The sequence below is a fragment of the Meriones unguiculatus genome, chromosome 2, assembly GCF_030254825.1.
Source record: "Meriones unguiculatus strain TT.TT164.6M chromosome 2, Bangor_MerUng_6.1, whole genome shotgun sequence".
In the NCBI taxonomy this organism is placed as follows: Eukaryota; Metazoa; Chordata; class Mammalia; order Rodentia; family Muridae; genus Meriones; species Meriones unguiculatus.
In genome coordinates this window covers 169,710,878-169,738,012 of record NC_083350.1, presented here as the reverse complement: position 1 = coordinate 169,738,012, position 27,135 = coordinate 169,710,878, and the positions used below count along the sequence as shown (strand labels likewise).

The following is a 27,135-nucleotide window of genomic DNA, read 5'->3' as shown; positions in this document are numbered from 1 at the left end:
TTATAACTGTACTCATCTTTTTCGAGACTGGGTCTCACTTGGTAGCCAAGGGTGATCTGGAACATGTTATGGGATGACAGGCATGAGCCGGCATGCTGGGCTCCATAACTGAATTTTGGAAGTCTATAGCATCTATCTCACAGGTTCACAATTTCCCTCAAAATTACGCAGAATTGACTCATTAATATACATAGATATAACTTTATTACCTGTTGCTGTGATAAAATACCCCTACAAAAGCAACTTAAGAGTGAGAGGATTTATTTTACCTACAGTTCAAGGGTACAGTCAATCGTAACAGGCAAGTTCTGGTGGTTAGGAGCTTGAGGCAGGTGGCGACATTGCATCCACATTCAGGAAGCAGAGTGAGATGAATGCCGGTGCTCACCTAGCTTTCTCCCTTTTAATGCATCCTGGCAAATGTCTCCCCATGTCAAGTAACCTAACCAAGATAATCCTCCACAAGCATACCCAAACGCTATTGATGTAATTAGATAATCCCTCACAGGTGTGCTCAGAGGCTTGCCTCTTCAATGATCCTGGATTCTGTCAAGTTGACAGCCACAATGCCTCTATCTATGATATTTAGATGAAGCTTTGGATATAAAGTTGATGCCAGTAAAGGTAAGACTTTGAGGGTACTGGGATGTAGTGAGTATATTTTGCACGAGGAGATGCACCAAGGAAGTGGAATGATTACGTCTCCCCATATTTGTACTGTTAAACTTAACCCCTAACCTTTGAGTGTGGAGTCTTTGGGAAGTGAGTAGGTTACAAAATGGAGCTTCCATGAAAGGAATCACTGCCTTTATAAATGTGGTGCAAACCTGTAATCTCAGAACTCACTGTGTAGCTCAGGCTGGCCTGTACCTTGTGAACTTCTTACCTTAGTTTCTTCAGTGCCATGAGTACACCATTCATGTCACCACATCTGTCAATAGGCTTCCTTTTACTTAGAAGGTTGATTTTGGTCTGTTTGTTTTGTATTATCACTATTCATTTAAAATCAAAATTATACACGAAATATTATGCATACAAACACTGAGTTGGATAATACAAAACATGTCCCTAAAACTTTGCACACTAGTAATTTTCTCCTGTCTTGTTTAGTTGGATACAGAAGTTTAAAATTCAATAGAATGATAATTTAACTGAAGTGGAATAAGGTTTTAACTGAACTGGAATAAGGTAGAAAAGACAATTATCAGCACTGCCTGTACTGCTCATTTTCAAGCAGAACTTCACTTTGCTTTCTGGGACAGAACAATCTGAGGAAATAACTAAAACACAATAGGTCATTATTTAACAACCTGACTACAAAAGCTTACACCTGTCAGATATATGTCCTTAAGAAACAAAATGTTGACTGCCAAGTAGGCTTCTGTAAAATCTCAATTGCTCGCTCGCCTCACCTTGTGGTTTTAGAGCATAAAATGAGAGTACAAACTGGGCTCTATACCAAGGGCTTTCAGGTACAATCCTGGATTTGGTGACATCTTTTTTCCACTCTCACTGGTATCACAGTGCTTGTTCCAGAAAGATTCCCATAACATAGCGACTAAAGAGAAATAAGTAGTATAGCTAAGAAGTATTATTTGGAAGAGTTTTAAACACTGATAAAAAGCCAGCCTGTAATCCCAGCATTTGGGATTCAAAGCCATCCTTGATGACAACGTGAATTTGAGGCTATCCTGGGCTAAATGAGTCCCTTTCTAAAATACATAAATAGAATCTCATCTAAAATAAACAAACAAATAACTAAATCTGCTAACCAAGTACTTAATGACTAGGTTTTCTGTCTGCTCCATATGAGGAAAGTCATGCCTACTATTACAAGCCTAGTCAAGAGCCCATCACCAGAAGATCAGAGGTTCCCGGGAGGAACCAAACTCGTTCGGTTAAATGGTCATGTCAAACTGCTCTCTAAATATTTATGATTATTCCCATAGATTAGTGCCACTCTCAACCATTGTTTCAGCACCTTCTTTCTACAGTGCACAGCAGTCCACACAAAGACTCAGCCGACCAAAGGGCTGCAATGAATGAATGTGGAGTGCTCAGCCCTAAGTGAGACATCTATATGAACCATTCCTTGCCAGCCCACCGAGACTCAAGGTTCAATTTTAGAGCTGGGAAGGGGTGGGGGGCAGGGCGAAAGTGCTGTGTAGTCTCATCTTCTGGACATGACATGGCAATGGCACTCATGAACTCACAGTACCTGTGATTATGTGAACAAGATCAATCCAGTCAACAGTACAGTACTGATGGGAGAGGGGGCTCAGAAGGCTCTTCCATGAACGAAGGAGCAGTTAATAAGCGTTGGCTTCTGGGAGAGGAGTCGTTTTTCTTTGAGGCTGTGTCTGCTGGTAGGTTTCCCATGCTCCAGTGTTTACCCCCAAAGACATGCAGGCAACATTAATTAGACTCAGTAGGCTCTAAAAAGATAGTAAGAGGATATAAAAGTGGGAGGGGATTCTAGTGGGAAAGGGAGAATTTGGATTGGATATGATCAAGATACACTGTATACATGTAAGATATTTTCAAAGGATTTTTTTAAAAGTTAGAATAAATTCACTTGTTTGTTTGACCCTCACACTTGGGAGATCAGTCTGGGTTATATAGTGAGACCCTGCCTCAAAACAAAATCAAACAAAGCTCCACTGATGTGGTGTCCATAAAACTGATGACTATTATACAATAAAAAGAACAAAGTAGTATCTACGGATATTGACATATAAACACCTTATTTGTATTTCAAGGATACTAATGGTGGGAGTGATGTTGGACCTGATACCAAAGGGCACATATTATGAGTCTACTCATAGAGTTCATCAAATGACATACATATAACCAGGGAAAGTATCAGGTACTGCAGAGAATGAGGAGAGGTTGGTGTAGCTGTAAAAGTATAATACCAAACAGAAATAGTACTTAAACACACACACACACTCCTAAAAGAGTGAGACCTAAAAAAGCTAGCTATTAGTCTAGATGCTACTTTATAGGCCTTTATTTCCTATGTTTGTAGTATTACAACGAATGTAACATGTTACAAAACTTAATGAAATTGCTTGCCCACTTGGTAAATACTAGACCAATGTGACTACCTCATAAGGGATGGGAGGAGGGAAGTAGACGCCTTCTGGTCTTCATATTATCAACATTTCCAGTTCCAAGAGCTTCCAACAATTCTCCAAAAATACGAAGAAGGAAGGTCACTTAAAATGCATAACCAGGGATGCCAAGAAAGGTGGCTTCGAGAAGTTTCCATTGGCATAAAAACAAGATGAAGCAGACTGACATTCATCTCCTTCACCCTATGTATCTAGCGTTCCCCTACACTTCTTCCATCACTTTGGGCAAACTAGACCGCCTCATTCCTTCTTGTGTATAAGGTACTGGTGTTTCCATTTAACCAAACACACAGGACCTGCATCCTGATACCAAAGCTTATTGACGTTTCTGGCCTGTCCAAAAGCGAAAGCATTACTCAATGCAAGAGACTGCCTTTGTACTGAGTTAAACTCTCCTACAGACATTGCAGCTTCTGACCATGCGCAACATTATTACCAAGGCCTGGGCCAGTCCAGAAAACTCGCGCTCACGTGGCGACGAGGGCCCAATGGCCGAGGCACACGAGTTCCAGGCGTGCGCATGCGCGCACGGAACCCGGCACTTTGCGGTGCTCAGTCTCGGACGCGCGGTACGTAGGCGTTATTCCTCCCTCAGGGTCAGAATCCAGGGAATAAATGGTTCCTGGCAATGGTTGTTTGTGGTCGCCACCACCAGAGCTCGTCCTGATTGGTTGGCTTGGTCTGGAGGCAGCAGTCAGGGGACCCATTTGGGCAGAGAACCACTTCCCGAAGCGCGAGGCAGGAAGTTATCCTGTGCCTCTGGTGTCCGCTCAGGAGAGTGAAGGCTGCAGTGGCAGCAGAAACCTGGCGGCGGTTGGCCAGGCCGGCCTCAGGGTCCCGCCGCAGTTGCGAGCCAGCCTCCATCGCAGCGCCACGGCCCTCTTCGCCAGCCTCGAGCCCGGCGTGGCCGTCCGAGGGGATCTTGCAGGTTCCCCTGTCGGGGCAGGGACCCAGGCTGTGCCTGGGCTACCGGCCGGGGATCTGGCTCCCTGCCGCGAAACAGCGACTAGTCTCTCCGCGTCCGCCCTCCCGGCGGTGAGCCACCAAGACCCGGGTCCGGAGAGGCTGCCTTGGACCTGGGACTAGACTGATCCAAAACGCCAGCCTCGGGCCACCACAGACCAGGTCCTGCGTCGCCTCTTGATATGTCACCGACCATCTCTCACAAGGACAGCAGTCGGCAGCGGCGGTCAGGCATGTTCAGCCACGCTCTGGATATGAAGACTGGTCCACTGCCTCCGGGCTCCTGGGATGACAGTCAACAGGACCCGGTGGGCGGGGAGGGGGACCGAGAAGCTCTTCTTGGAGATGCCAACCCTGGTGACTTCCCAAAAGCCCCACGGAGCTACAGAGCCGAACTAAGCAGCATTTTGTTACTGCTCTTTCTTTACGTACTTCAGGGCATTCCCTTAGGCCTGGCGGGGAGCATCCCCCTCATTTTGCAGAGCAAAAATGTTAGCTATACAGACCAGGCTTTCTTCAGTTTTGTCTTCTGGCCTTTCAGTCTAAAGTTGCTTTGGGCTCCCTTGGTTGATGCTGTCTACTTTAAGAACTTCGGTCGTCGCAAGTCCTGGCTTGTCCCTACTCAGTATATACTAGGAATCTTCATGATATATTTATCCACTCAAGTGGACCGTTTACTTGGAAATACTGATGGCAGAACACCCGATGTGGTTGCTCTCACTGTGACATTCTTCTTGTTCGAATTCCTGGCCGCCACACAGGACATCGCTGTGGACGGTTGGGCGTTAACTATGTTATCCCGGGAGAACGTGGGCTATGCTTCCACATGCAATTCTGTGGGCCAAACAGCAGGCTATTTTTTGGGCAATGTTTTGTTCTTGGCTCTTGAATCTGCTGACTTTTGTAACAAGTATTTGCGGTTTGAGCCTCAACCCAGGGGAATCGTTACCCTTTCAGGTAGTGTACTTACACTGTTATACTGTTAGCTTTGTTTTATGCTTGGGGATGCTTTTGACGAAACTTTAGATGGGAGCTGTCTTGCTTGCTTTTACTTCTTATTTTTAGTGACGCACAAGATAAATTTCTCTTTAAAATTAACACAAAGTATTTGCTTCTATTATGAGATTTTCATACATCTATGTGGGTACTTTGCTCACAGTCACTTCTATAACACACCCTTGTCCTCTCACCTCCCTCCTAGTCTTCTTATAGTACACACACACACCAACACTCACTTTTTTCCTTCTAGATTCTTTGTAGAAGAGAGACCGTGCAACAGTTGTTTTTCTGGTTTTGGGATTATTTATGAATTATATTTACTGGATTTCTTTTAAGGGTGTTTATAGCCAATCTCAAACTCAGTTCTGCTTCAGCTTCTGGAGTACTGATATTACAAGCATGTGCCACTACAGCTGGCTTTTAAAAATTTACTGGGAATATATATGGTAGATGACCTAAGTATGTTTTCCTGTTTTATTAAAGTGTGCTACTTTCAAGTATTCTTAAAGCCAGACATTAATATGACATTAACGCAGTCATGTTGATCAGTACTCTTTAGTGGATAGCGAAAATGCAATCAATAAAATAACAAAAAATTTGAGGTAAAGATCCATGGGCCTTTGCCTGATGAACAAGTGTACATTTTAAGAATATGGGCCACATGGTTCACATTTTTCTTTTGTGTTTTGGTGGGTTCAGATTTGTAGTTTTTTGCTTTCTGATTGTTTTCCACCTTTACTCTTTCACAAGTAATCCTTGTCTAGCTGTCTGCTGAATGACAAGGGTTGTTAATAAAAGCATTCTAAGTGACTGGATTCTGAGGGCCTCCTGCAAAGAAAGAGCACCTGTGCCAACTAGGAACAGTAGAGATGAACACTGGAGAGGCCCATAATAGCCCAGGCATTGACCATGTAGACAACAGGCTTTATTCTTGGCTGGCTCATTTAAGCTGATTTTTTTCTTTTTTAATAGCTGTTTGAATATCAGGAGTTTGAACTTTGTTCTCCAGAAGATTCTAAAATAGCTCACTTTAAAATTTAAATTTTCTGTCTGTAGTGGACTTTTGATTTTGTTTAAAACATTTTGAGTTAAAAGAGTTTTTAAATTTAATGCTTATACATACCAGGTTAGTAGTTTGGAGGTTTCTGTAACTTGGTAATAATGTAACTATATTCTGTGGGTTCTGTTTCTTGGTAATAATGTAACTATCTTCTGTGTGTCCCCGGTGCTGGGAAATGAACCCAGTACTCCTCCATAAAAGGCAAACTATCTTCTACTGAGGTAAGTCCCAGTCCCATTAACCAGTGGGAATTTTTCATTTTTCCCCTGTCAGTGCTCGGGCACTGTTACTGACCTTTGTCTAGCTTTAGTTTTCAACAAGAGTCTAGCTTGGCCTCAAACTTCCATCCTCTAAGGATCCACCTATTTAATTATGCATCACCATGCACAGTTTAACTAGCTAGTGGTTTGAGGAATTTAAAGAACATGAAATCATATGAAGGGAATATCAGTGCCTAGGTAAATAAAGAGGAGATAAGCACTCTGTCTAGGAAATCTGTGTATTAGAAGCCATAACTTAAAACAAGCAAAACAGTCAAGGGCTTGAGAAATGGCTCTGCTGATAAGAGCTCTTGTTGCTCCTGCAGAGGTCCTGAGTTTGGTTCCCAGCATCCATATGGTGGCTTAAGCCCTTTGTAACACCAGTTTCAGGGGTTATCCAGTACCCATTTCTGGCCTCCACAGACATCAGGAATGCAGACTGCACTTACCATGCAGACAAAACAGTAATACGCATGAAAGTAAACAAACCTTTACAAAATTTTCACAATTTTATGATTAAGGAACATACCAAGAAAGAACAGTTCCAACATTTGGAAATCTATGATGTAAACAGCAAATTGAGAACAGTAATGATGAGATGAGATGTCTTGAAACAAAACCTCAAGTTCAGAACTTGTAGGCATTCCAAGAACCTGCAGAAGCACAGAGACCTTTAAACAGTAAGGGATGAATAATCCACAGGATGAAAGGACGATGCATTTGTTTCTTCATTTTTATGATGAGGAAATTGCTGTCAAGCGGCTAATTTAAGATAGATGTACCTGAAGTTTAGGTGTTTGTAGTTTTTAATCTGATATTTTACCTATAATTGGTGAGAAGTTAGAACAGCCTCAAGGAAAACCTTACCCTCTCTCTTTTTCTCTGTAGCTGTGGCTGACCTGTAATTCACTTTGTAGATCAGGCTAGCCTCTCAAGTGCAGGGATTAAAGGTGTGCACCATGTGTGGCCAACTTATAAGTTTCATTTATTTTTAAATTTTCATTTAGTGTGTCAGAGAGAGAGAATGTGTGAGAGCGTGAGTCACTCTAGCCCTAGGTGTGGCTTTTTAAACTACTTAAAATTAAATCTAGACTTATAGGAGGTTGCAAAGAAATGTTCACAGGAATCTCATGAATCTTTCTTCAGCTTTCACATGCTAGCATCATGTGTACCTATAGTATAATATTAAAATATTAAGTCAAGCAAGATGGCTCAGTGCCTAAGGATGCCTGAGGACCTACCTCAGTTTCAATCTCTGATTCATAAGATGGAAGAAGAAAACTGACTCTCACAAGTAGTCCTCGGACCACACATACATGTACATGTATATAAATAAGTAAATATCAGACCAAAAATTGGTGTGGATGTAAGCTATAGATTTTATTTAGTTAAATGTGAGGATGCGGGTGAGTGGACATGTGATTGTGTATATGTTTCCATGCAGTTTTACTTCTTGTATATATAGCCTTTTGCAACTAACATGACAATCCTACTTAGCTGATTAGTTTATGCTAAGATTCTTTTATGTTGTCATACATGCCCTTATCCTTAATTTGCTTTTTTTTTTTTTTTAATCAAGGACAGAGCCTCACTTGAGAGCCTAAGCCTTCCTGGCCATCCTAGAATCATTATATAACCCTGGCTGAACTAAACTTGTAGTGTCCTCCTGCTTCAGCCTTGTTGGGGTTACGAGTGTTAGCTACGAGCTGGGTTTGCTTTTCATTTTTATAATTGTTACACGAGAAATGGTCCCCAGTTGAGAGTGTGCAGTATGTCTCCTTTGGAATATGCCTCTTCTCAGTCAGAAGTCACCATTTCATCTGCTTTGCTGCATGCTTTAGCATTGCCTTGTTCCATATTAGCTTTTATTTATTAATGTGTATATGTTGTGTGTGTGAGTATGTTGTGTGTGTGTGTGTGTAGAAGTAGGGGCACTTGAGCCCCTACTTGAGCCACGGTATACATGTGAGTCAGAGGAGTTTCAGAAGTTTCTTCTCTTCCACTGTAAAGTCTGGGGATGAAACTCGGGTACCAGGTTTGTGTGCTGAGCACTTTGTCCTGCTTGATCATCTCACTGTTCACTGTTCCTTTATAGTAATGCGAAATATTTCATTTGTTAGACATATATTTCATTGAAGGATTCTGTGTAGTTTCCACCTTGGGACTTTTTCAGTCTCAAAATGAGTCTTTACTCCTTGTATAAAGGACAAAAGCTGAGCTTTTACAAGTCCACTTTCAGTTTTGAAAGGCCCTGCAAAGTATTTCGTAACATAGCGGTGTTTTTTGTTTGTTTGGGACAAACTATTATTCCATGGGCCAGGCTGGGCCCACATTCACAGTCCTCCTCCATGAGCCTCCCAAGTGCTGGGATTCCGAGTGGACCCCACTGTGTGGTGCTGCTTGTGACATTTTCTTTTGTGCTAACTCCCAGTGAGTAACTCGTTTTCTTTCTGTGCTTGCCACATTTGGCATTCTTGCTGTTTTCCATTTTAGTTACTTTGATAGTTTCAGTCTATTAGATTTTACAGAATAATGTGAATTATAAAGGAATACTGGAGCCTGGTACGATGGTGTTTTTGAGACAAGGTTTTACTTTTATGCAGCCCTGGCTAGTCTGGAAGTCGATGTGTAGTCCAGGCTAGCCTCAAATCAAGAAAGATCCATCCACCTGTCTCTGTCTCCCACATGTTGGGATTAAAGGTGTGTGCTACCATTCCTGCGCATACTATTTCCTACTAAGCTATTTCCTTACAAATTGTTGTTGGAGAATGTCTGTAGTTTGAAATATCAGCCACTCTAAAAGTACGCTATGAGCTCCACAGTGGCACTATGTAGGAAGATACATAAGGTGAATTCTTTCAAAAATTTAAAATTGAAATATTATTGATTTGTGTGTATGAATATGCACATTTATGTCTATGTGCTTGTGGAGTCCAGAAGACAACCTTTTGGAGTCAGTTCTTTTTTACCTTTATGTGGGTTGGGTGCTGGAGGTTGAACTCAGGTGGTTAGGCTCATACAGCGCATACCTTTACCGAATGAGTCATTTTGCCAGGTCCCTGAGCTTCAGATGAGTTTTACTGCTTTTCTCCTGAAAAAGGTTGAAAAGGGTGCCAGCCTTTATGTAAGTGTGTGTGTGTATGTATGTGTATGTGTGTGTGTGTGTATGTGTATGTATGTGTGTGTATGTGTGTGTATGTGTGTGTATGTGTATGTATGTGTGTGTTTGTGTTGCTTGCTTGTTTGTTTTTTTTGAGACGGGTTTCCTACTTAGCACTGGCTGTTCTGGAACTTGCTTTGTAGTCCAGGCTGGCCTCAAACTCAGAGATCTTGCCTGCCTCTGGTTCCCAAGTGCTGGGATCAAAGGTGTGCAGTGCACCACAACTACTTGGCTAGCCTGTATTTTTTTATTCATTGGTGGTGAATTGCTACATGCTCTTAATTTCTGCATTCATAGATGTGCTAGAAATGCTTCAGTATGTCTTATAACTAATGATTCTTACGTGATATGAAAATCATTTTCTTCCCCTATCTACTTCTTTCCCTTTATAAAGTGACAAGAAAGGTATTTTTAAAATTCAGTTGTATCTGTAACCTCCCCTCCCCCAGGTATCAGTCAATTTTGAATCTGCATGTTTAACAGAGTCTGGACTGGTTTCAATCATTTGCTATGCCTCAAACCTAAAGTTTATAGCATAAAATTTTAAAAATTTTAGGTTTAAAAAAGTTGCATTTTTTTTTACTATTAATGAAATTAAGCTTCAAAAATTAATGATAGACTAAAACATTCTTAATTTCAGATTTTCTATTTTTCTGGGGAACTGTATTTTTAATAACAACAACACTAGTAGCCCTTCTGAAAAAAGAAAACAAAGAAGTGTCAATAGTAAAAGAAGAAACACAAGGGATCACAGATACTTACAAGCTGCTGTTTGCAATTATAAAAATGCCTGCAGTTCTGACATTTTGCCTTCTGATTCTAACTTCAAAGGTAAGAGATTTTTAAACAACATTATCCTTAGCATGGAATATTTTGTCTTTTCTCAAGTCCTTTTCCAATACCATAGAATTTAACAATGAAAAGCAATATTTCCTGCCTACTAAATATATTTTAAAGTTATGGTGTCAAATATCACTTCTGAGAAAACTATACATGTCTTAGAATCTTGGAGAGTTATGTTGGTATGGAGACAGTTAACAACAGCAATGGCTGGAATGTGAATGATCACCTGGAAGTGATTTCCACTTTCTGCTGTTGTAAATTGTTTTTTAAAATACTGAAGGTAAATCTACCATACGACAGATGAGATTACTGGTGACTTACATTCCTCATTAAGATTTCTTTGCTTATCTAGTTGGTGGTGGCTTGCACCTTTAATCACCTGGGAGGCAGAAGCAGGCAGATCTCTGTGAGTTTGAGACCAACCACGTCTACAGAATGTTCCAAGACAAAGAAAAAAAAAACCCAAATATATGAACAGTAAACAAGTATATTTTTGCCATAATAGGCAGTAGCCTATTCCCAAACTCTAGAATTTTACAGTATTCTCTTTTGAAATCATCTGCATGAACAGTCTGCAGCTGTTGTATGACATGCATTGAGTAAATGTTGTAGCTTTATTGTTTTCATTTTACTAATGATTTCTCTTTAATGATGGAAAAGTAAAGTTAGAAGAAAGGTTCGTGGAAGATAACATTCTATTCAGTCACATCATTTACAGATGAATATTTTGGGGCATGTTTCTTTGTTTTTAGATTTTTTAGATAGGGTATTATCACTATATAGCCCTTGCTTAGAACTGGATATGTAGACCAGGCTGGCCTTGAACTCACAGAGGTCTTCCTGCTTCTGCCTTTGAAGTGCTCCTTTTTGAGCTCCTTCCTTTTTGTTATGTGTATATGTGTATCTGTATATACATATTTCATATATATGTTTACACATATAGTTTAAAAGTGGAATTGAATCATACTATATATAATTTTATAGTTATTTTGTCTTACTCCAAACATATTCCTGTGTCACTCAGTATTTTTAAGTGTGTTTTTAATAGCTACATTAACAGTCATAACGTGTAGAATTGCCTTTTTTTTTTGAGGGAGAGTCTAACTCTGTAATTCTGGCTGTCCTGGAACTCATTCTGTAGACTAGGCTGGCCTCAAACTCACAGATAATGTACCTCCCTTTGCCTCCTGCATGCTGGGATCAAAAGTGTGTGCCACTACACCAGGATGCTACAGGGTTTTAATGAGACAATATCATGTAGTTTAGGGACTATCTTTGAACTTAGAATGTAGCTGATGATGACATTGAATTTTGTTTATTAAAAGATTTATTTATTTTTATTTTATGTATGTGGGTGTTTTGCCTACGAGTATGCTCCTCTACCACATATATGCTGCACCTGTGGAGGCCAGAAGAGGATGTTGGATCCTCTGGAATTGACATTACAGATGGTTGTGAGTTGCCTTATGGGTGCTGGGAACTGAATCCATGTCCTCTGGAAGAGCAGCCAGGGCTCTTAACAGGTTAGCCTTCTTCCAAGCCTAATGGTGAGCTTTTGAGTTTTGAGTTCCCTACCTCCATCTCCTAAGTGTTAGTACTATGGTTTCTTCCCTGTCTAATTTATGTTATTATTTATGGTGAGTTTGTTCATCTCATTAGTATAAATTTCATCATATGTGTATTTATTTTTCAAAGGTTATTTAGGTTGTTGTGGTTTATTATGAATAATACGTCTGTAAATATTCACAGAGATAATTTTTTTGTGTGAATATATGTACTTTTTATGATGGATAAATATTGAGAAGTTAAATAACAAGGTTGGGATTAAATAGTATGTACTTCTAGGTGTTTTTTTTTTTTTAATAGTGGCTCTGTTAGGGTGGCAAGGTGGGGCCAGAGAGAGACCTCTCTCTCTCTCTCTCTCTCTGTCTGCTTCTACCTGTAACAGCCTGAGTTTTTTTTTCCAGCATTTTTTATTGATTATTGGGAACTTCACATAATGCACCTTGATCACACTTACTTTCCAGTCCTTCAGGTTTGTCTAGCTATGCCTGTGACCTCCTCTCCAGAAAAAGAAGAAGAACAACAACGAAATGCCCAATTTGTGTTGCCCATATACTCAGAGGAGCAGGGTCAAACTTCTAGTGTACAGCTCCTTAAAGAAATCTGAGTCCTTCCCTACTGCATCCCCACCAGAAGTCGTCAGTTGTGGGAGCTGTACTTCAGTATCCTTATTACAGTTTTTGAGCATTCTCTTTGTTTTGTTTTGTTTCATTGTTGTTTTGAGACAGGGTTTCTCTGTGTAGCCTTGACATTCCTAGAACTTAGGAGTGACCTTAGGGTGAACTTAGGATGACCTCAAACTCAAAGATCCACTTTCCTCAGCCTCCAAAGTGATGGGACTAAAGCTGTGCACCTCCACCCTACCGCTGCACCACCACCAGTCAAAAGAGTTTTCTTTGCTTCGGATCTAAGCTGTTACCTTTTTTTGGCACGGGTGTGGGTGCTAGTGAGGTAGTGTTTTTTTTTTTCACAGTCCTGTTTTCTCAGATAAGGCCGGAAAAATTTATTTTCAGGGTGAGTTAATATAAAACAAAGTTGAAAAATTGGAGGCACTTATGGAAATGAGAGTACATGCCCTAAAAGCCACATAAGATTTAGCTTCTGAAGTTACATATGAAAAGGTTGTAAAGGAACATAAATGACATCAGAAGGTGGTTCCTGAGGTACATTGGATAGGAGCGAAGCAAGCTGTAACTTGTGACTAAGGTAACAATTTAGTCACAAGATTTGCAGGGGTAGTTAAGATGTTTTTACAGTAAACACAAGTCTTGTGAGGTTCTCAGGAAGTATCTGGGAAAGGAGTGGGGCTATACTGGAAGGTATTATAGATTAATCTTTATTCATCTTTCATTGTGTCTTGAGATTCTTATTTGAAAGTGTTACATAAAAAGAATATTTTCTCTGTGTAGGTTGTTTTCACAGCAAGAGTTGTGCAGCATCTTTTTCTTAGTTAATTTTTTTTGAGAACTTCAAAAGTGAGCACTGAATCTTGATCACTCACACCCCTCCATCTCCTCTTCCAAAGCATCCCAAGGTCCTACTTCCAAAGCCATGAATCCTCCTTACTGTTACAATGTGTGTATTCATGTGCACACACCTATGTGTGAACTTACCTTTACTTGCATGTACATGTGTCCAGGGCTCTCTTCTCAGGATTGGACAGCCTATGTGGGAGCTTGTCCAGGGAGACTAATTCCCCCTCTCTGAGCAGTCATAGACTACCTGTAGCTCTTCATCTAGGAGTAGGACCTTGTGGAATGTCTCCTATCCATGTTGTCATGTTAACCTATGTTATTTTGCCGGTCTTGTTCAGACAACTGTATTTTTGACAGCTTCCCTGTCATACATAGAAGACGCTTTCATAGCAGATACCCTGGCCAAGCTTATATTCTTACCCGCTTACATCCTTTCCATCTCCCCTTCCTTAATTTTCCCTGAGCCTGACTTGTAGCTAAGATGTATCTCTTGGGGTTGGACAGCCCACATTCAGTTGTTCTCTGCATTTTCACGAGTGTAGTTCTCTCTTGTAGTCTTCATCTGTTCCATAAAGAAACTTCCTTGATGAGGGTTGAGAACTGCATCTATCTCTGGATATAAAGAACCATGTGCAGAATACAGTTAAGAATTATGTTGGTTTAGGAAAATGGCAGTAATTGGTTTTCCTCTCAGGTCTCAGCTCTCTATGATCTCTCCATTCACAGGTCATTATCTAGGTCTACAGTGCCAGGCATGAATTTCCTACTGTTGAGTGAGCCTGAAGTACAGTTAGATAGCTGTTTGTTATCCACTAGGTAAAAGTGCCACTGTTGTACCACTGTAGATATCTTGGCAGTTCAGAGAGGAGGGAAGGGGAAAGAAAGTGAAGCAGAGAGAGAGAGAGAAGCAGGCAGATGGGGGTTGGAAGAGTGGCAGATGGGTTATATCTGAAGCACCTGGCCCGGGTGATGACATAGGCGTTGTCAGGTCCCAAAAGGCCCCTAAGGGCAGGCCAGTTAAATTGCCTGCACAACATAACAGTATTTGTCTTTAAATTTGTAAAAAAGAAAATACACGTGTGTGTGGACACACACATACACATACTGGGCATAATTGTTTTGTTAGATGTATTAAAAATGGCTACATCCAGGCAGTGGAGGCACATGTCTTTAATCCCAGCACTTGGGAGGCAGAGGCAAATAGATCTCTAAGTTCAAGGCCAGCCTGGTCTACAGAGTTCCAAGACAAATTTTTTAAGAGTAAATGTCTAGTGGGTTTACATTCAGTCATGCAGAGTGAAAACAATGCAAGTGAAAATTATTCTAGACTTTAATCTTTGGCCTTTCTTTTTCTTTGGAGGGGGGCTGCTTGTTTTATTGTTTTGCTTTTTATAGATATGGTTTTTCTGGGTAATGCCCTGGCTATCCTTAAACTCATTCTGTAAACTAGGCTAGCCTCAAACTCACAGAGATCCACCTGCCTCTGCATCCCAAATGCTGGGATTAAGCATGTACATCACCACTACCCTGCTTTCTTTTCTTTTTCTTTCTTTCTTTCTTTCTTTCTTTCTTTCTTTCTTTCTTTCTTTCTTTCTTTTCTTTCTTTCTTTTCTTTCTTTCCTGTTCTCTTTTCTTTTCTTTCTTTCATTTAAGTGTATTGGTGTTTTGCCTGCATGTATGTCTGTATACTACATATGTGCCTGGTGACTGCAGATCAGAAGGCATCAGACCTCCAAGAACTTAAGTCCGTGATAGTTGTGAACCACCTGTGGGTACTGGGAATTGAACCTAGGTCCTCTGGAAGAGCATTTAGTGCTTTTAACCACTGAACCATCTTTAGCTCTGACCTTTCAGTTTTTTTGACACAAGGTTTCATATATGCTAGGCTGGTCTCTAACTCAATTCATGTGATATAATTGTTTATTTTCCAAAATTTTACTAGTACTAAAATCTAAATACCTTATTTTGAGATTCTTTAATTGATAACATTTAGCCCAGCTTTGTTCTATAGGTTTGTTGTTCTATATTATGATTTTGTTGTACTTGTTTTTGTTTTAATTTTTTGAGAAAAGATCTTATGTATGCCTTGCAGCTAAAACTGGCCTTGAACTCCTGACTTTCTGCCTCCACTTCCACCTCCACCTCCACCTCACAAGTGCTAGGATTACAGGTGTGTATTACCACTTCTGGTTTCCTTTTCTTAGTGGGTCTTGTTGAAATAGGATCACTCCATGTAGCCCTGGCTATCCTGAAATTTGCTGTGTGGTCCAGGCTGGCCTTGAAATTATAGGGATTCTCCTGCCTCCACCCAGAAGTGCTAGGATTAAAGACATTTGTTACTGTGCCCAGATGGCTTGTTCTTTTTTTAAGATTTATTTTTATTTTTATTTAAGTGTATGCATGTATGCCTGTATGTCTGTGAATGTGGGCACCATTAGGGACCAGAAAGAGGGCATTAGATCTCTTGGAGCTGATGTTACAGGTAGTTGTGAACTGCCTAATATGGATGCTGGGCATGAACTTGGGTCCTCTGGAAGAACAGGAGGCACTTTTGATGGCTAAGCCATTTTTCCAGCCCCTAAATATATGTGTGTGTGTTCATTCCAGAGTAACTAATACATATGACAAGCTCTCTGAAATAACTGAGAACAAAACATCACTTAAAAAAAATGATAGAGTTCATGATCATGCTCAGCTTCATATCCGTGGCTGCATAAAAGCCTGTTGCAACAAACAGAACAAATTCACTATAGTTTAGGGAATAACTAAAACCTTTTAAGTCAAGGTAGTTACTTAACTGTCTTAGTTAGGGTTTCTATTTCTGTGAAGAGACACCAAGTCCACAGAAACTCTTACTATAAAGGAAAGCATTTAGTTGGGGCTGACTTAAAGGTCCAGAGGTTTAGTCCATTAGAATCATGGCAGAAAGTATGGTGTCACACAGGGAGACATGGTGCTAGAGAAGGAGCTGAGAGTTCTATGTCTTGATTGGCAGGAAGAAGAGAGACTCTACCTGGCTTGGGCATTTGAAATCTCAAAGCCCACACCCAGTGACACACTTCCTCCAACAGTGCCGCACTTACTCCTATAAGACCAAACCCCCTAATATTGACAATCCTTATGAGCCTGTGGGGGCCATTTTCATTCAAACCACCACACCAACCATAGCTTTTATTGTAGTTTTAACAGTTGTACAGATAACAGTCTTTCTCATTCCATGTTTCCTGTCTGTGTTTCATTTCTCAGCATGCTCTGGGGTAAAATTTGACTACAGTTTTGAGATTTGTTTATTTGTAGACCTGATTAGGGGAGACATGGTGGTTCACATGTCTAATCTCAGTGTTCAGGAAGTTGAGGCCAAAAGGTTGCTATGAGTTCCGTGGCTATGATGTCATCCTGGGTTACACAGAGTTCCAGGTCATTCTGTGCACTCAGAGGCAAGCGGCTCTCTTGAGTTCGAGGCCAGCATGGTTTACAAAGTAAGTTCTAGGACAGCCTAGAGAAACCCTGTTTCAAAAACAAAACAAAACAAAAGAATTGTTTGTGAAATGTTAGATGTTCTTGGAAATTTTTATTCTGATTATGAGAAACAAAAAAATATGTGGCAGTGATTGTTCATTTGAATTAAATTTATTTATAGTTAACCAGAGACTTTTCTTATAAATTTATGATGTACAAATCAGTAAGTAAATTTTTAACTTATAATGGATTGAGCTGTTACTTATTTGTTTTTATTTGTTTGTTTGTTTGGTATTGTTTTTTGAGACAGGGTTTCTTTACATAGCCCTGGCTGTTCTAGAACTCATTATGTAGACTGGGCTGGCATTGAACTCACAGAGATCTGCCTGCCTCTGCCTCCCTAAGGGCAGGGATTAAAGGCATGACACTCCAACCAACTGTTTTTTTTTTTTTTTTCTTTTTTGAGACAGGCTCTCACTGTGTAGCACAAGCTGTCCTGAAACTCACTGTATAGAGGAGGATGGGCTAGAACCCACAGCCTGCTGCTTGCCACCTCCTAAACACTAGGATTAAAGGCCTGGATTTAATTTTTTCAAAGTGGAAATTTAGTTGTAATTAAAAATGTCTACAGTTCAACCAATATTACATTTTCTGTTTTCATTACATAATGTTAGTAAACTACTGCAAAATAAACCTTCTAGAACTTGGCAGCTCTGTGCTTGTGACTGACGGGTCACTGATGAGACTAAAGGTTTACAGGACCTGCAGGTGTTCTGACAAAGGCATGTCATGTATCTGAAGCTCAGCTCCTTCTGTTTTTATGTTGCAGATCGGCTTCTCAGCAGCGGATGCCGTGACAGGCCTGAAACTGGTAGAAGAGGGTGTGCCTAAAGAACATCTAGCCTTACTGGCTGTTCCAATGGTCCCTCTGCAGATAATCCTGCCACTCATTATCAGCAAGTACACTGCAGGTCCCCAGCCACTAAACATATTTTACAAAGCCATGCCCTACAGGTAACAGCAGAGTCTGCCAAATAACAAAGGCAGTCTTCAGTGTTGTGCATGTCAGGGTGAAGTGGGTGGGTGGAATTGGGTGAGGCATGATGCACCTTTAATGTCAGTGTCACTTAGGTGTGCTTTTTCTCTTTCAGCCTTCTAGCACATCCTTTTGTTGTAGGGAAGCAGTATTTTTGTTCTGTTATTGTTAATTTGAAACACTCACTATGTAGTTTTGGTTCTTCTAGAACTTACTCTATAGACCAGGCTGGCCAAAGAGATCTGTTTTCCTCTGCCTCCTGAGTCTGAGATTAAAGACATGTGCCACCATGCCTGGATGTAGCCATTTTTAATACAGGTTATTCTATAACCTAAAATGGATGTCAATTCAAGTGCTTCTTTTTTTTTGTAGATTATTGCTTGGATTAGAATATGCCCTACTTGTTTGGTGGACTCCTAAAGTAGAGCATCAAGGAGGATTCCCTATTTATTACTATATTATAGTGCTGCTGAGCTATGCATTACACCAGGTAAGCTAAGAGGTAAACTGTTGGCTAAAATGAAGTTGTGTGTGTGTGAGAGAGAGAGATGCACTTGATTATGTACATATGGGGGCCTTGGGCACGCATGTAAGGGCCAGAGCTGGATGTGGGTGTGTGTTACTCTCTCATGCTCTGTACTGCCTTGAAACAGAGTTTCTCAGTAACTAGAAGCTTGCCATTTTGGCTAGGCTAGCAGGCTGGCAAGCTCTCTCTGGTGATCTTTCCACTTTTGTTCCAAAAGGTGGAATTACAGGCACTCACTGACCCACTCACGTGAAGATGTGAGCTCAAGTCCCCATGGTTATAGAGCAAGCTTTCTTACATATGCAGTTATCTTCTAGTCCCTGAGGATCAAAAAATTCATAGCTACTTTAATGAAGTTGAAGGTTTCCACAAGAATCTGACAAACTAATGTGATGGTAAACTTAAGACTAATGTCTTCTGGAATACAAAGTGAATAAACAGTAATTAATAAAAATTTTTTAAAAATTAAAAAAATTTGAAAGAGAACATGGAGGGGTTACGTGAGAGGGTTTGGATGGAGACAAACCTCCCCCAATGTATTATATTATGACCTCAAAAAAAAAGTGTCAAAATGACAAAAAAGACTAATGTCTTTTAAAACTTAGTAAAGATTTAGTCATGAAAAAGGAGTTTATTTATCTATTTATTTTTCTTTAAATTTTTCATTTATTAAGAATTTATTATACTTCAGAATTTATTCTAATGCTAACTAAGTTTATAGTTACTAAGTAAGTATACCTTGTTCTATTTTTAGATGTAGGGGTGGGTGGTTTTGTTTATTTTTATTTTTGAGACAGGTTCTGCCCATTTAACCTGGCATTGGTTTGAACTCACTATGCAGCTCACACTGGCCTGAAACTGGAACTCCCTTTGATCATCCTGCCTCATATCAGTCTTCTAAATGCAGGGATAGTAGATGTAAGAAACCATACCTGCTGTAGATGTGGATTCTTTCTTAATTTCTGTTATCTTTTCTTAAGATAGAGATAGGGATACTGGATGTAAGGCTGTAGTCTTTGACTTACATGTTGTACTAAAAACTCACTCTGAGATATTTGGCATCTGTGTGACAAACTGCCTTCTCTTTCTGTGTTATATGTGTTTTCAATCCTCTAAGGAAGTGATGTCTACTCTGCTTTAGCCTCACTTAAGTTACTATTTCAGAATGAGTATTTTGATTATGAATATAAGTGACTTAAGTAAATGGCAGAAGCCAACCAATGGGTTTTGTTATTTAAGTAATATTGCTAATATATATTAAAGAATCGCTGATCTAACTCTTTTGAAAGTAAGATATATCCTACTTCTTGGTTTTTTGCTAAAACCTCAACAGTCCCTTTTTTTCATACAAATAAATAATTCAGAATCCAGGTATGGTAATATCATACCTATAATCCCAACATTTTAAAGGTGGAGGCAGGAAGATCTGGAATTCAAGTGCAGTCTTGGCTAAATAGTGAATTGGAAACTAGCCTGGGCTACTTGAGATTCTGTCTCAAAACAACAACAAACCAATTGATCAGTCAACCAATAAAGGAGAATTCCTTAGTGGATCATATCTAACCAACCATATGTGTGTAAAATTATTGAGGCCACTGTGTCAAATATATATTTCATTATTTTTGCACAAAGTTACTGTTAGGCACAAAACAGAAAATAAAAAGGAGTGTTTGCTTCAGTCAGTGCCTCCCTATCTACCCAAGGAAAGAAACGTAGGAACTGTGCTATTATAGTCCAAAGGCTTATCTCTTTGGCTTTTGATTTTCTTGGGAAATTTCTTAAAATGTAGTCAGAGAAGCTTAAGTAATCACACAGGCCTGAAGGAGAAGAAGACTGAAGGCCTCGTAGACATAAGGAATGATGCTTGATGCAGGGTGCATGCAGCCGTGTCATCACTTCTGCTGTGAAGTCAGCTGTTGCGAGGGCTGAAGGTACCTAAGTGGGTCACGCCAAAATCTTTATACCATTTGCGGAATGTATGTGTGAAGGTTACCAGAAAGCTCACATGAAAGCTTTTTCAGTTTTGTGGGATTTAATGTCTCCATCTAATGTGACTTTTGCTCCACCACCGAGCTGCCCCTCCCACCTCTGTAAGGAATTATTGTTTTTTCTTAATAAGTGCATCATGGAGCATTGTTCAGAGGAATATCGTTTTCAAAATAATTTCTATCTTTCTAAGAAAAGGTTAATTACTTTTTGCCCCTTTTTGCTTACTTTTAAGACCATGTTTGTCCCGGACCATCCTTAAATATGAAATCTTCCTACCTCTGCCTCCAAATACTAGGATTAAAGATGTGTGTCTCAGTTGAGGAAGGGGGCTTCAATTGAGATATATAGTGAATAAATTGTGAAGAAAAAAAATTAAAATTAAAAAAAAAAAGATGTGTGTCTCCATTTCTGTCTCTCAGTTTTTATCTCCCAAGGCTTTTTTTTTTCTCTAGTTTGTCTTATAAATTTTGAAAGCATATTCTTTATCATTTATCACTATTTTGGGAAGTATAACTACGTATCCATGTTTTGTTGTGTTTCTGTCTATACAAATGTAAAAATGTGTATATACACATATTTAGGTACAGTACACATAGGAATTGTGCTTTTTACTGTATGTACCCTCCATGCCTCCTTACCTGTCCTTTCTCTCCAGCATTCTTTGCCTGTAGGTGGTAGAATGAATCTTTTATCTTTTCCTTGGAGTATAGTGTGCTCACTCTAGTATGTTTTATCTCAATTCTTTATTTCTAGTCTCTCTAGCATATAATCTATTCAAGGGAAAAGCAGCATTTTTATATTCACCTTTATATTGTCATGTTCTTGAAGTATGGCTTCTACCATGGACTCAATACATGTTTGTTGGATTGAGTTCAGTAAAAATTATTAAAATTCAATTTTTAAGTTTTATGATTTTGATGTTCCTAATTTAAGACATAGTTCTATAAGTCTGATCGTAGACGTTAGAAAATGGCAAAAACTCCCTAGGTTATGCTTCCTGCTTGGTACTCCATTCTCAATCCCTAAAACAAAACAAATATGAAAAGAAGAAAATCTTCTTCCACCATTCCAGTGTTTCTTTTCTTTTTCACAGGTCACGCTGTACAGTATGTATGTGTCAATAATGGCTTTCAATGCCAAGGTCAGTGATCCTCTTATTGGAGGAACATACATGACCCTTTTAAATACTGTGTCCAATCTGGGAGGAAACTGGCCTGCTACTGTAGCTCTTTGGCTAGTGGATCCCCTCACAGTGAAAGAGTGTGTAGGAGCATCAAACCAGAATTGTCGGACGCCTGATGCTATCGAAGTAAGTGTGTTTTAGTTTTAGATATCAGTGAACAAATTTTGAGAAATGATTACTGTGCCTAAAAATCATATATACCCATAGTTTTTAATATGGCAATGTAAGTATTTTAACTCTTTTATAATTAAGAGTAATGATAAATTTTTATCAGTAAGACTAGCCACACACCTTTAATCCCAGCACTTGGGAGACAGAGGCAGGTGGCTATCTGTGAATTCCAGGTCAACCTGGTCTACAAAGTGATCCCAGGATAGCCAGGACTACACAGAGTAACGCTGTCTCAGAAAAACAAAACAAACAAAAAAACAAAAAGGTGCTTCTCAGTGAAGAAAAACAGTCTTTCTCCCATATTGGGGGTTGCTGAACTGCTTATAACTTTTACAGTGCTAAGAAAGGGACTCCACTGGCTCTGTCTACACAGCAACTGTAGCTAAAGCTGAATGTGGAATGATTCATAGGTAAATTATTTCAAAGTCATATTACTCTTGGAACAGGCATGGTGAGGCAGAGGTGGGCGGGTCTTCCTGAGCTCCAGGCCAGCCTGGTCTATGTAGGGAGTTCCAGACTAGCCAGGTCTACATAGTAGAACGCTGTCTCATACAAACCAAACTAATCTTGTCTCTTTCTAGAACAAATTCATTGGAAATTTCATATTTTCAAATATGAAAAAGTCCATTTTGAAAATCAGTATTGTTTGCAGTAAGTGCTCAAAATTGTTTTAAATCCTGTTTGTAGCACTGAAAAAATTAAATTTGTGAAATATTTGAAATAAGTGAAATACTGAAATCTTTTCTCAAAAATGTATTTGATTGAGCTCTTTAGTTACAAAGTAAAAAAGATGAATTACCAAATACGCCCATATGAAATCACAGAATATGGGCCCAGGGTATAGCTCAGTAGGTGTAGCGCTTGCCTGCCTTGTGCAGAGCTCTAGTTTTACAAGCTCATGATCCCATCACTTGAGAGGTTGAAGGAGGAGATTCAGGAGTTCAGCATTATCCTCAGGTACATAGTTTGAAGTCATCCTAGGCTATCTGAGGTCCTGTCTGTAAAGCAAACAAGAAAAAAAAAAGTTAAAGAATATTTGTTATAATTTTATTTTTACAGCTTTGCAAAAAACTTGGCGGCTCGTGTGTTACGGCTCTGGATGGTTACTATGTGGAATCCATTATCTGTGTTTTCATTGGATTTGGTTGGTGGTTCTTTCTTGGTCCAAAATTTAAAAAGTTACAGGAGGAAGGACCATCCTCATGGAAGTGCAAAAGGAACAACTAATGCCAACATTACTGGACATTCTAGAAGGTAACTGTAGTTTAGTTTTACTGAGAAAGCTATAATAATCAGTGTGTAGGAGTGTAAAATATTGTTTAAAGAAGGACAATTTTAATTTAAAATGCCAAGTAGTTGAAAAATGGGTTTCTTTGTATGTTTGATCATATTTTTCCTTGCCTTGTTAATGTATTTAAAGTTGACTTAAGGCCAGGAAACAACTCTTTTGGTTGTATTACTTGATTTCTGTTAATTTACTGACCAAAGCATATTTTAAGCTGCAATGGAATAGCCATGGGTGGTCACCATGCTGTCAAGTATTGTTGTTAGTACCTGTTATTGAGTTATAGTTAACATTTTGGTACAATGTATCAAGTGGAACAAAGCTTAATAGTCAGGTACCAACTAACTAGTTTGACTTTATTGGAAGTTAATTCTCACTTTGAATTGTAAACTTGTAAAAATTTATGTGGAATTTGAGGCAAAGAAAATGTAGACTACTAAAACATTGAGTTGTTTTTCTGACCATAACCACATTGTACAAATGAATCTGTTAAAGATAACTATTTTAAATGTACTTTTTGCTTTTGTAAGCATGAAAGATTTATAAAAAGATTATCCAAACTATTTTTTTAATAAAATAGAGCTATGGTTTTTAATTTATTGATTGCCCTGTCCCTCCCTCTTGGGGAAGCTGTTTTGATTTCTTGTTAACTCTTGCCCTAGGTTTACAAATGATTTTGTCACAAGTGCATCATGGCACACAGACAACTAATGAGGGGATCAAGGTTGTGGTTGTGTGTGTGATTGCTGCTGAGTTGTAAATATAAAAATTAAATGTCATTCTTACTGTGGTTTTTAATTACTGTGAAAAGAAAATGTAAACTTATAATTAAATAAAATTTAAATGAGTAACAACATAAATCTCAAAGCTACTGTTTTAAAAAGAGAGATTTTGTACCTTTAACAAATTAAATCACTGTGGGAGATTATTTTTTAATCTTAACTCAGCACTTTATTAGTGAGAATTTCTCATAATTACTTTATGCCAAATCAGGAACAACGCTATTTTTTTCCCTTAACATTTTGGTACAGTGTATCAGGGCAATCCTCCAGCCTCATTTTCCCAAGTGCTGGAATTACAGGCAGGAGCCACTCATCCTACCTGACTTCAAAGTAAAGTAATGTAAGACATTCACATAGCTTTAGTGTTTTAATTTAATATCTTAGTAGTGAGTTGTGAGTTGAGGCAATGTTTGAAAGGTTTGTGGGGAGAAATCAGGTCCTGTGAGTCAAGGAATGAAATTTGATACAAAAGCAGAAAGAAACAGCTCAGGAATTTTTATGTGGGGAGAGGCAGATGGGGGAGAAGGGCCGCATGACCATGTAGGAGAGAGTTGCTGGGGGTCATATTCAGAGCCACCTGTAAGTGAAACGTGTACTGTGCCACTGAACCACGGCATCAGCCCAGTAACTGAATATAAAAAGAAAATATTTTCTTTGCTTTTATGTGCATGAATGTTTTCTCTGCACTGTGCATATGCACTGTGCATCTGACGACCTCAGAGGTTGGACAAGGGCAACAGATCTCCTCATGCTAGGGTTACAGAAGATTGTAAACCATCATGTGGCTGTTGGGAGCCAAACCTGTTTGGGTTTTTTGTTTTGTTTGTTTTTTGTAACAAGAGTTTTTAACGATTGAGCATTCTCCAGCCACTAACTCTGATTTTAACAGAACATAAAGAAGTGCTGGAAAGGTAGCTCAGTAGCTAACAGTTTTTGCTGCTCAGTCATGAGGACTGGAGTTGGAATCGCAGCTCGAGTGTGCATCACTCTCCAGTGCCCTTGAGGACGTGTACACATGCACTCAGACATGTGAATGCACTCAGACACGCAAAGTGAAAGTTAAACTAACATGATGAAATAGTGAAGTCACAACAAAACTCCTCCATATTATTTTTTAGAACGTTTTAGGTTTTCAGGTTAGTAACTTTGTTTTGATTTTTGTTGTTGTTTGTTTTTTTCTAGATAGGGTTTCTCTATGTAGCCCAGGTTGTCCTGGACTCACTTTGTGGACTAGGCTGGCCTGGAACTGACAGAGATCTGCCTGCCTCTGCTTCTGGGGTGCTGGGGATTAAAGACGGTGACACCACAGCCCAGCAAGTTAGTAACTTTTGATGATAAAAGGCTAAGGAGTTGCCTTCTGCCCTAAACTGCAACACTTGTGCAGTGGGGCCCAGGAACTGGGAGGAGCAGGAGTGGGACTGAGTCATACCTAACCTCAGAAATCTGTCAAGAGCAAGAATGGTAGGAGTGGGACCCCTCCCTCCCCTACCCTGGGCCTGCACTCCTGTGACACCCCACTGCTCACCCCTATCTTTGCCCACACTGGGGAGGTACATAGTTGATCCAGGTTAAACTTCCTCTCTCCTTAAGGTCGTGTCCAGCCAGCACCTGGAATTTCTCCTCATGCAAATGAAGGCATCTTCAGCACCCTGCCCCCTGGCCAATGGTGTACACCCACCCCAATCTCCCCTACTTACCCACCAAAGGTTGTGTAGCCTTTGCTACCCAACAATTAAATGTGCTGGCTCATTGAAGCCTGTCTCCAGAGTCTGTTCTCACCACGCTCATCACCACCTGTTTTCTCATCACCTTCAGCTGTTCCTGCCTCTCCCTTCCAGGCCACGGGTCCATGGGTCATGATTGGTGCAGTCACACTGACAGGTGGGAGAGTGGAGTGGGAGTGGCATTGCCCTTGCAGTTTTTGAAATAGTGTCATTATGTAGCCCAGGATGGCCTCAAATTTGCCTCAGTCCTCCTGCCGCCATCTCCCAAGTGCTGACATTACAGGCACTGTCACCACAAGCTGTAAAAGAGACTAGCAGACAAACTAGAATGGTAGCATTAGAAAGGGAGAAGAAAAAGCAAAGTTCAGAAATTGTGAAGATGAATTGTAAGGAGTTTGTTACCCTTAGGAATCAATGAATGCTGATAGTATGGGCATGGCTAGGGTCTTGTTCCCTAACAGATGTTTTTCTAAGCAGTTGAAACTGCACGTTGCCTTAATTTAATGTCAGGGAACTAAAGGCACAGGGCCTACAGGAAGAAGGGAGCAGTTTGTAGGGTAAATTCTAGAGACAGAAGAATAAAGAATGTAGTATATATATATTTAATATTTTTATTCTTAAGGTTATTGTTTTATGTGTGTAAGTGTTTTGCCTCCATGTATATATGTATGTCGCTCTGTCCATGGCTAGTATCCAGGAAGGCTAAAGGAGGTTATTGGCTCACCTTGGACTGGAGTTACAGAGAAATGTGAGCTGCCCTGTTGGTTCTGGGAACTGAGCCCAGGTCCTCTGTAAGAGCGGCAAGTGCTCTTAGCCGTTCAGCCAAATCTTTAGCCCCAAGAAGATAGTATATTTCAATATTTTATTATTATAAAGATTGATCAGCTTCACTACTTTGTCTTCTATGAAGAAAAATAATTAAAAATAATTAAAAGTTCTTAGTTCTTCATGGTTAGAATCAAAGCAGTTTTGCTAGTTGCCTCCCAGTCTAGAGTATGCCACAAGCCCTCTGACAGGGCTTTCTTTTTCTCAGCTCTTCTATCTTTTGCCTATATTCTTCACCATGAGTACATAGATTTCTTGTAAAGTGTAATTGGAAAATAAAATTTCCTTTCTTTAGGACAGATAGTGTCTCCTGAGTGGTTACATGATTTTTTTTCTGTTACCTAAGCCACACACACACCCCAACAAATCCTGTCTGTCATGATCCTGCCTACCGCCTGCAGTGAGAGAATCCCAGGCTGAAGACATGCTGTGTGCTCAAGTTAAACTAAAGAACACAGCCTACGGTATTTCTCCCTTAAAATTAGCAGTGCGAGCTGGAGAGGTGGCTCGGCGGTTAAGAGCACTGGCTGCTCTTCCAGAGGACTCAGGTTCGATCCTGTCACCCACACAGTGGTTCACAACTGTCTGTAACTCCAGTGCCAGGAGATCCATTGCTCCCTTCTAAGCACTGCGCACACTTGCTGCACATCCATACCTGCACACAAAACACTGATACACATAAAAATAAATCTACAAAA

General features: G+C 39.8%; 1 protein-coding gene across 3 annotated transcripts; it reads left to right on the top strand.

Annotated features, from left to right (window-relative positions):
• The first annotated feature begins 4,279 nt into the window (after positions 1-4,279).
• On the top strand, positions 4,280-25,600 carry Slc33a1 (solute carrier family 33 member 1). Of its 3 annotated transcripts, XM_060378384.1 has the most exons (7): positions 4,280-5,054; positions 10,217-10,407; positions 17,746-17,930; positions 18,325-18,442; positions 21,561-21,776; positions 22,881-23,075; positions 25,479-25,600. In XM_060378384.1, exons 1-6 carry the CDS (start codon positions 4,280-4,282, stop codon positions 23,046-23,048), a joined length of 1,653 nt encoding a protein of 550 aa, XP_060234367.1. In that variant the 3' UTR covers positions 23,049-23,075; positions 25,479-25,600. The 3 variants fall into 3 exon arrangements, with proteins under 3 accessions (XP_060234367.1, XP_021517261.1, XP_060234368.1); XM_021661586.2 differs by lacking the exon at positions 25,479-25,600 and having other exon boundaries at positions 22,881-23,966; XM_060378385.1 differs by lacking the exons at positions 10,217-10,407; positions 25,479-25,600 and having other exon boundaries at positions 4,914-5,054; positions 22,881-23,966.
• The last annotated feature ends 1,535 nt before the right edge of the window (positions 25,601-27,135 follow it).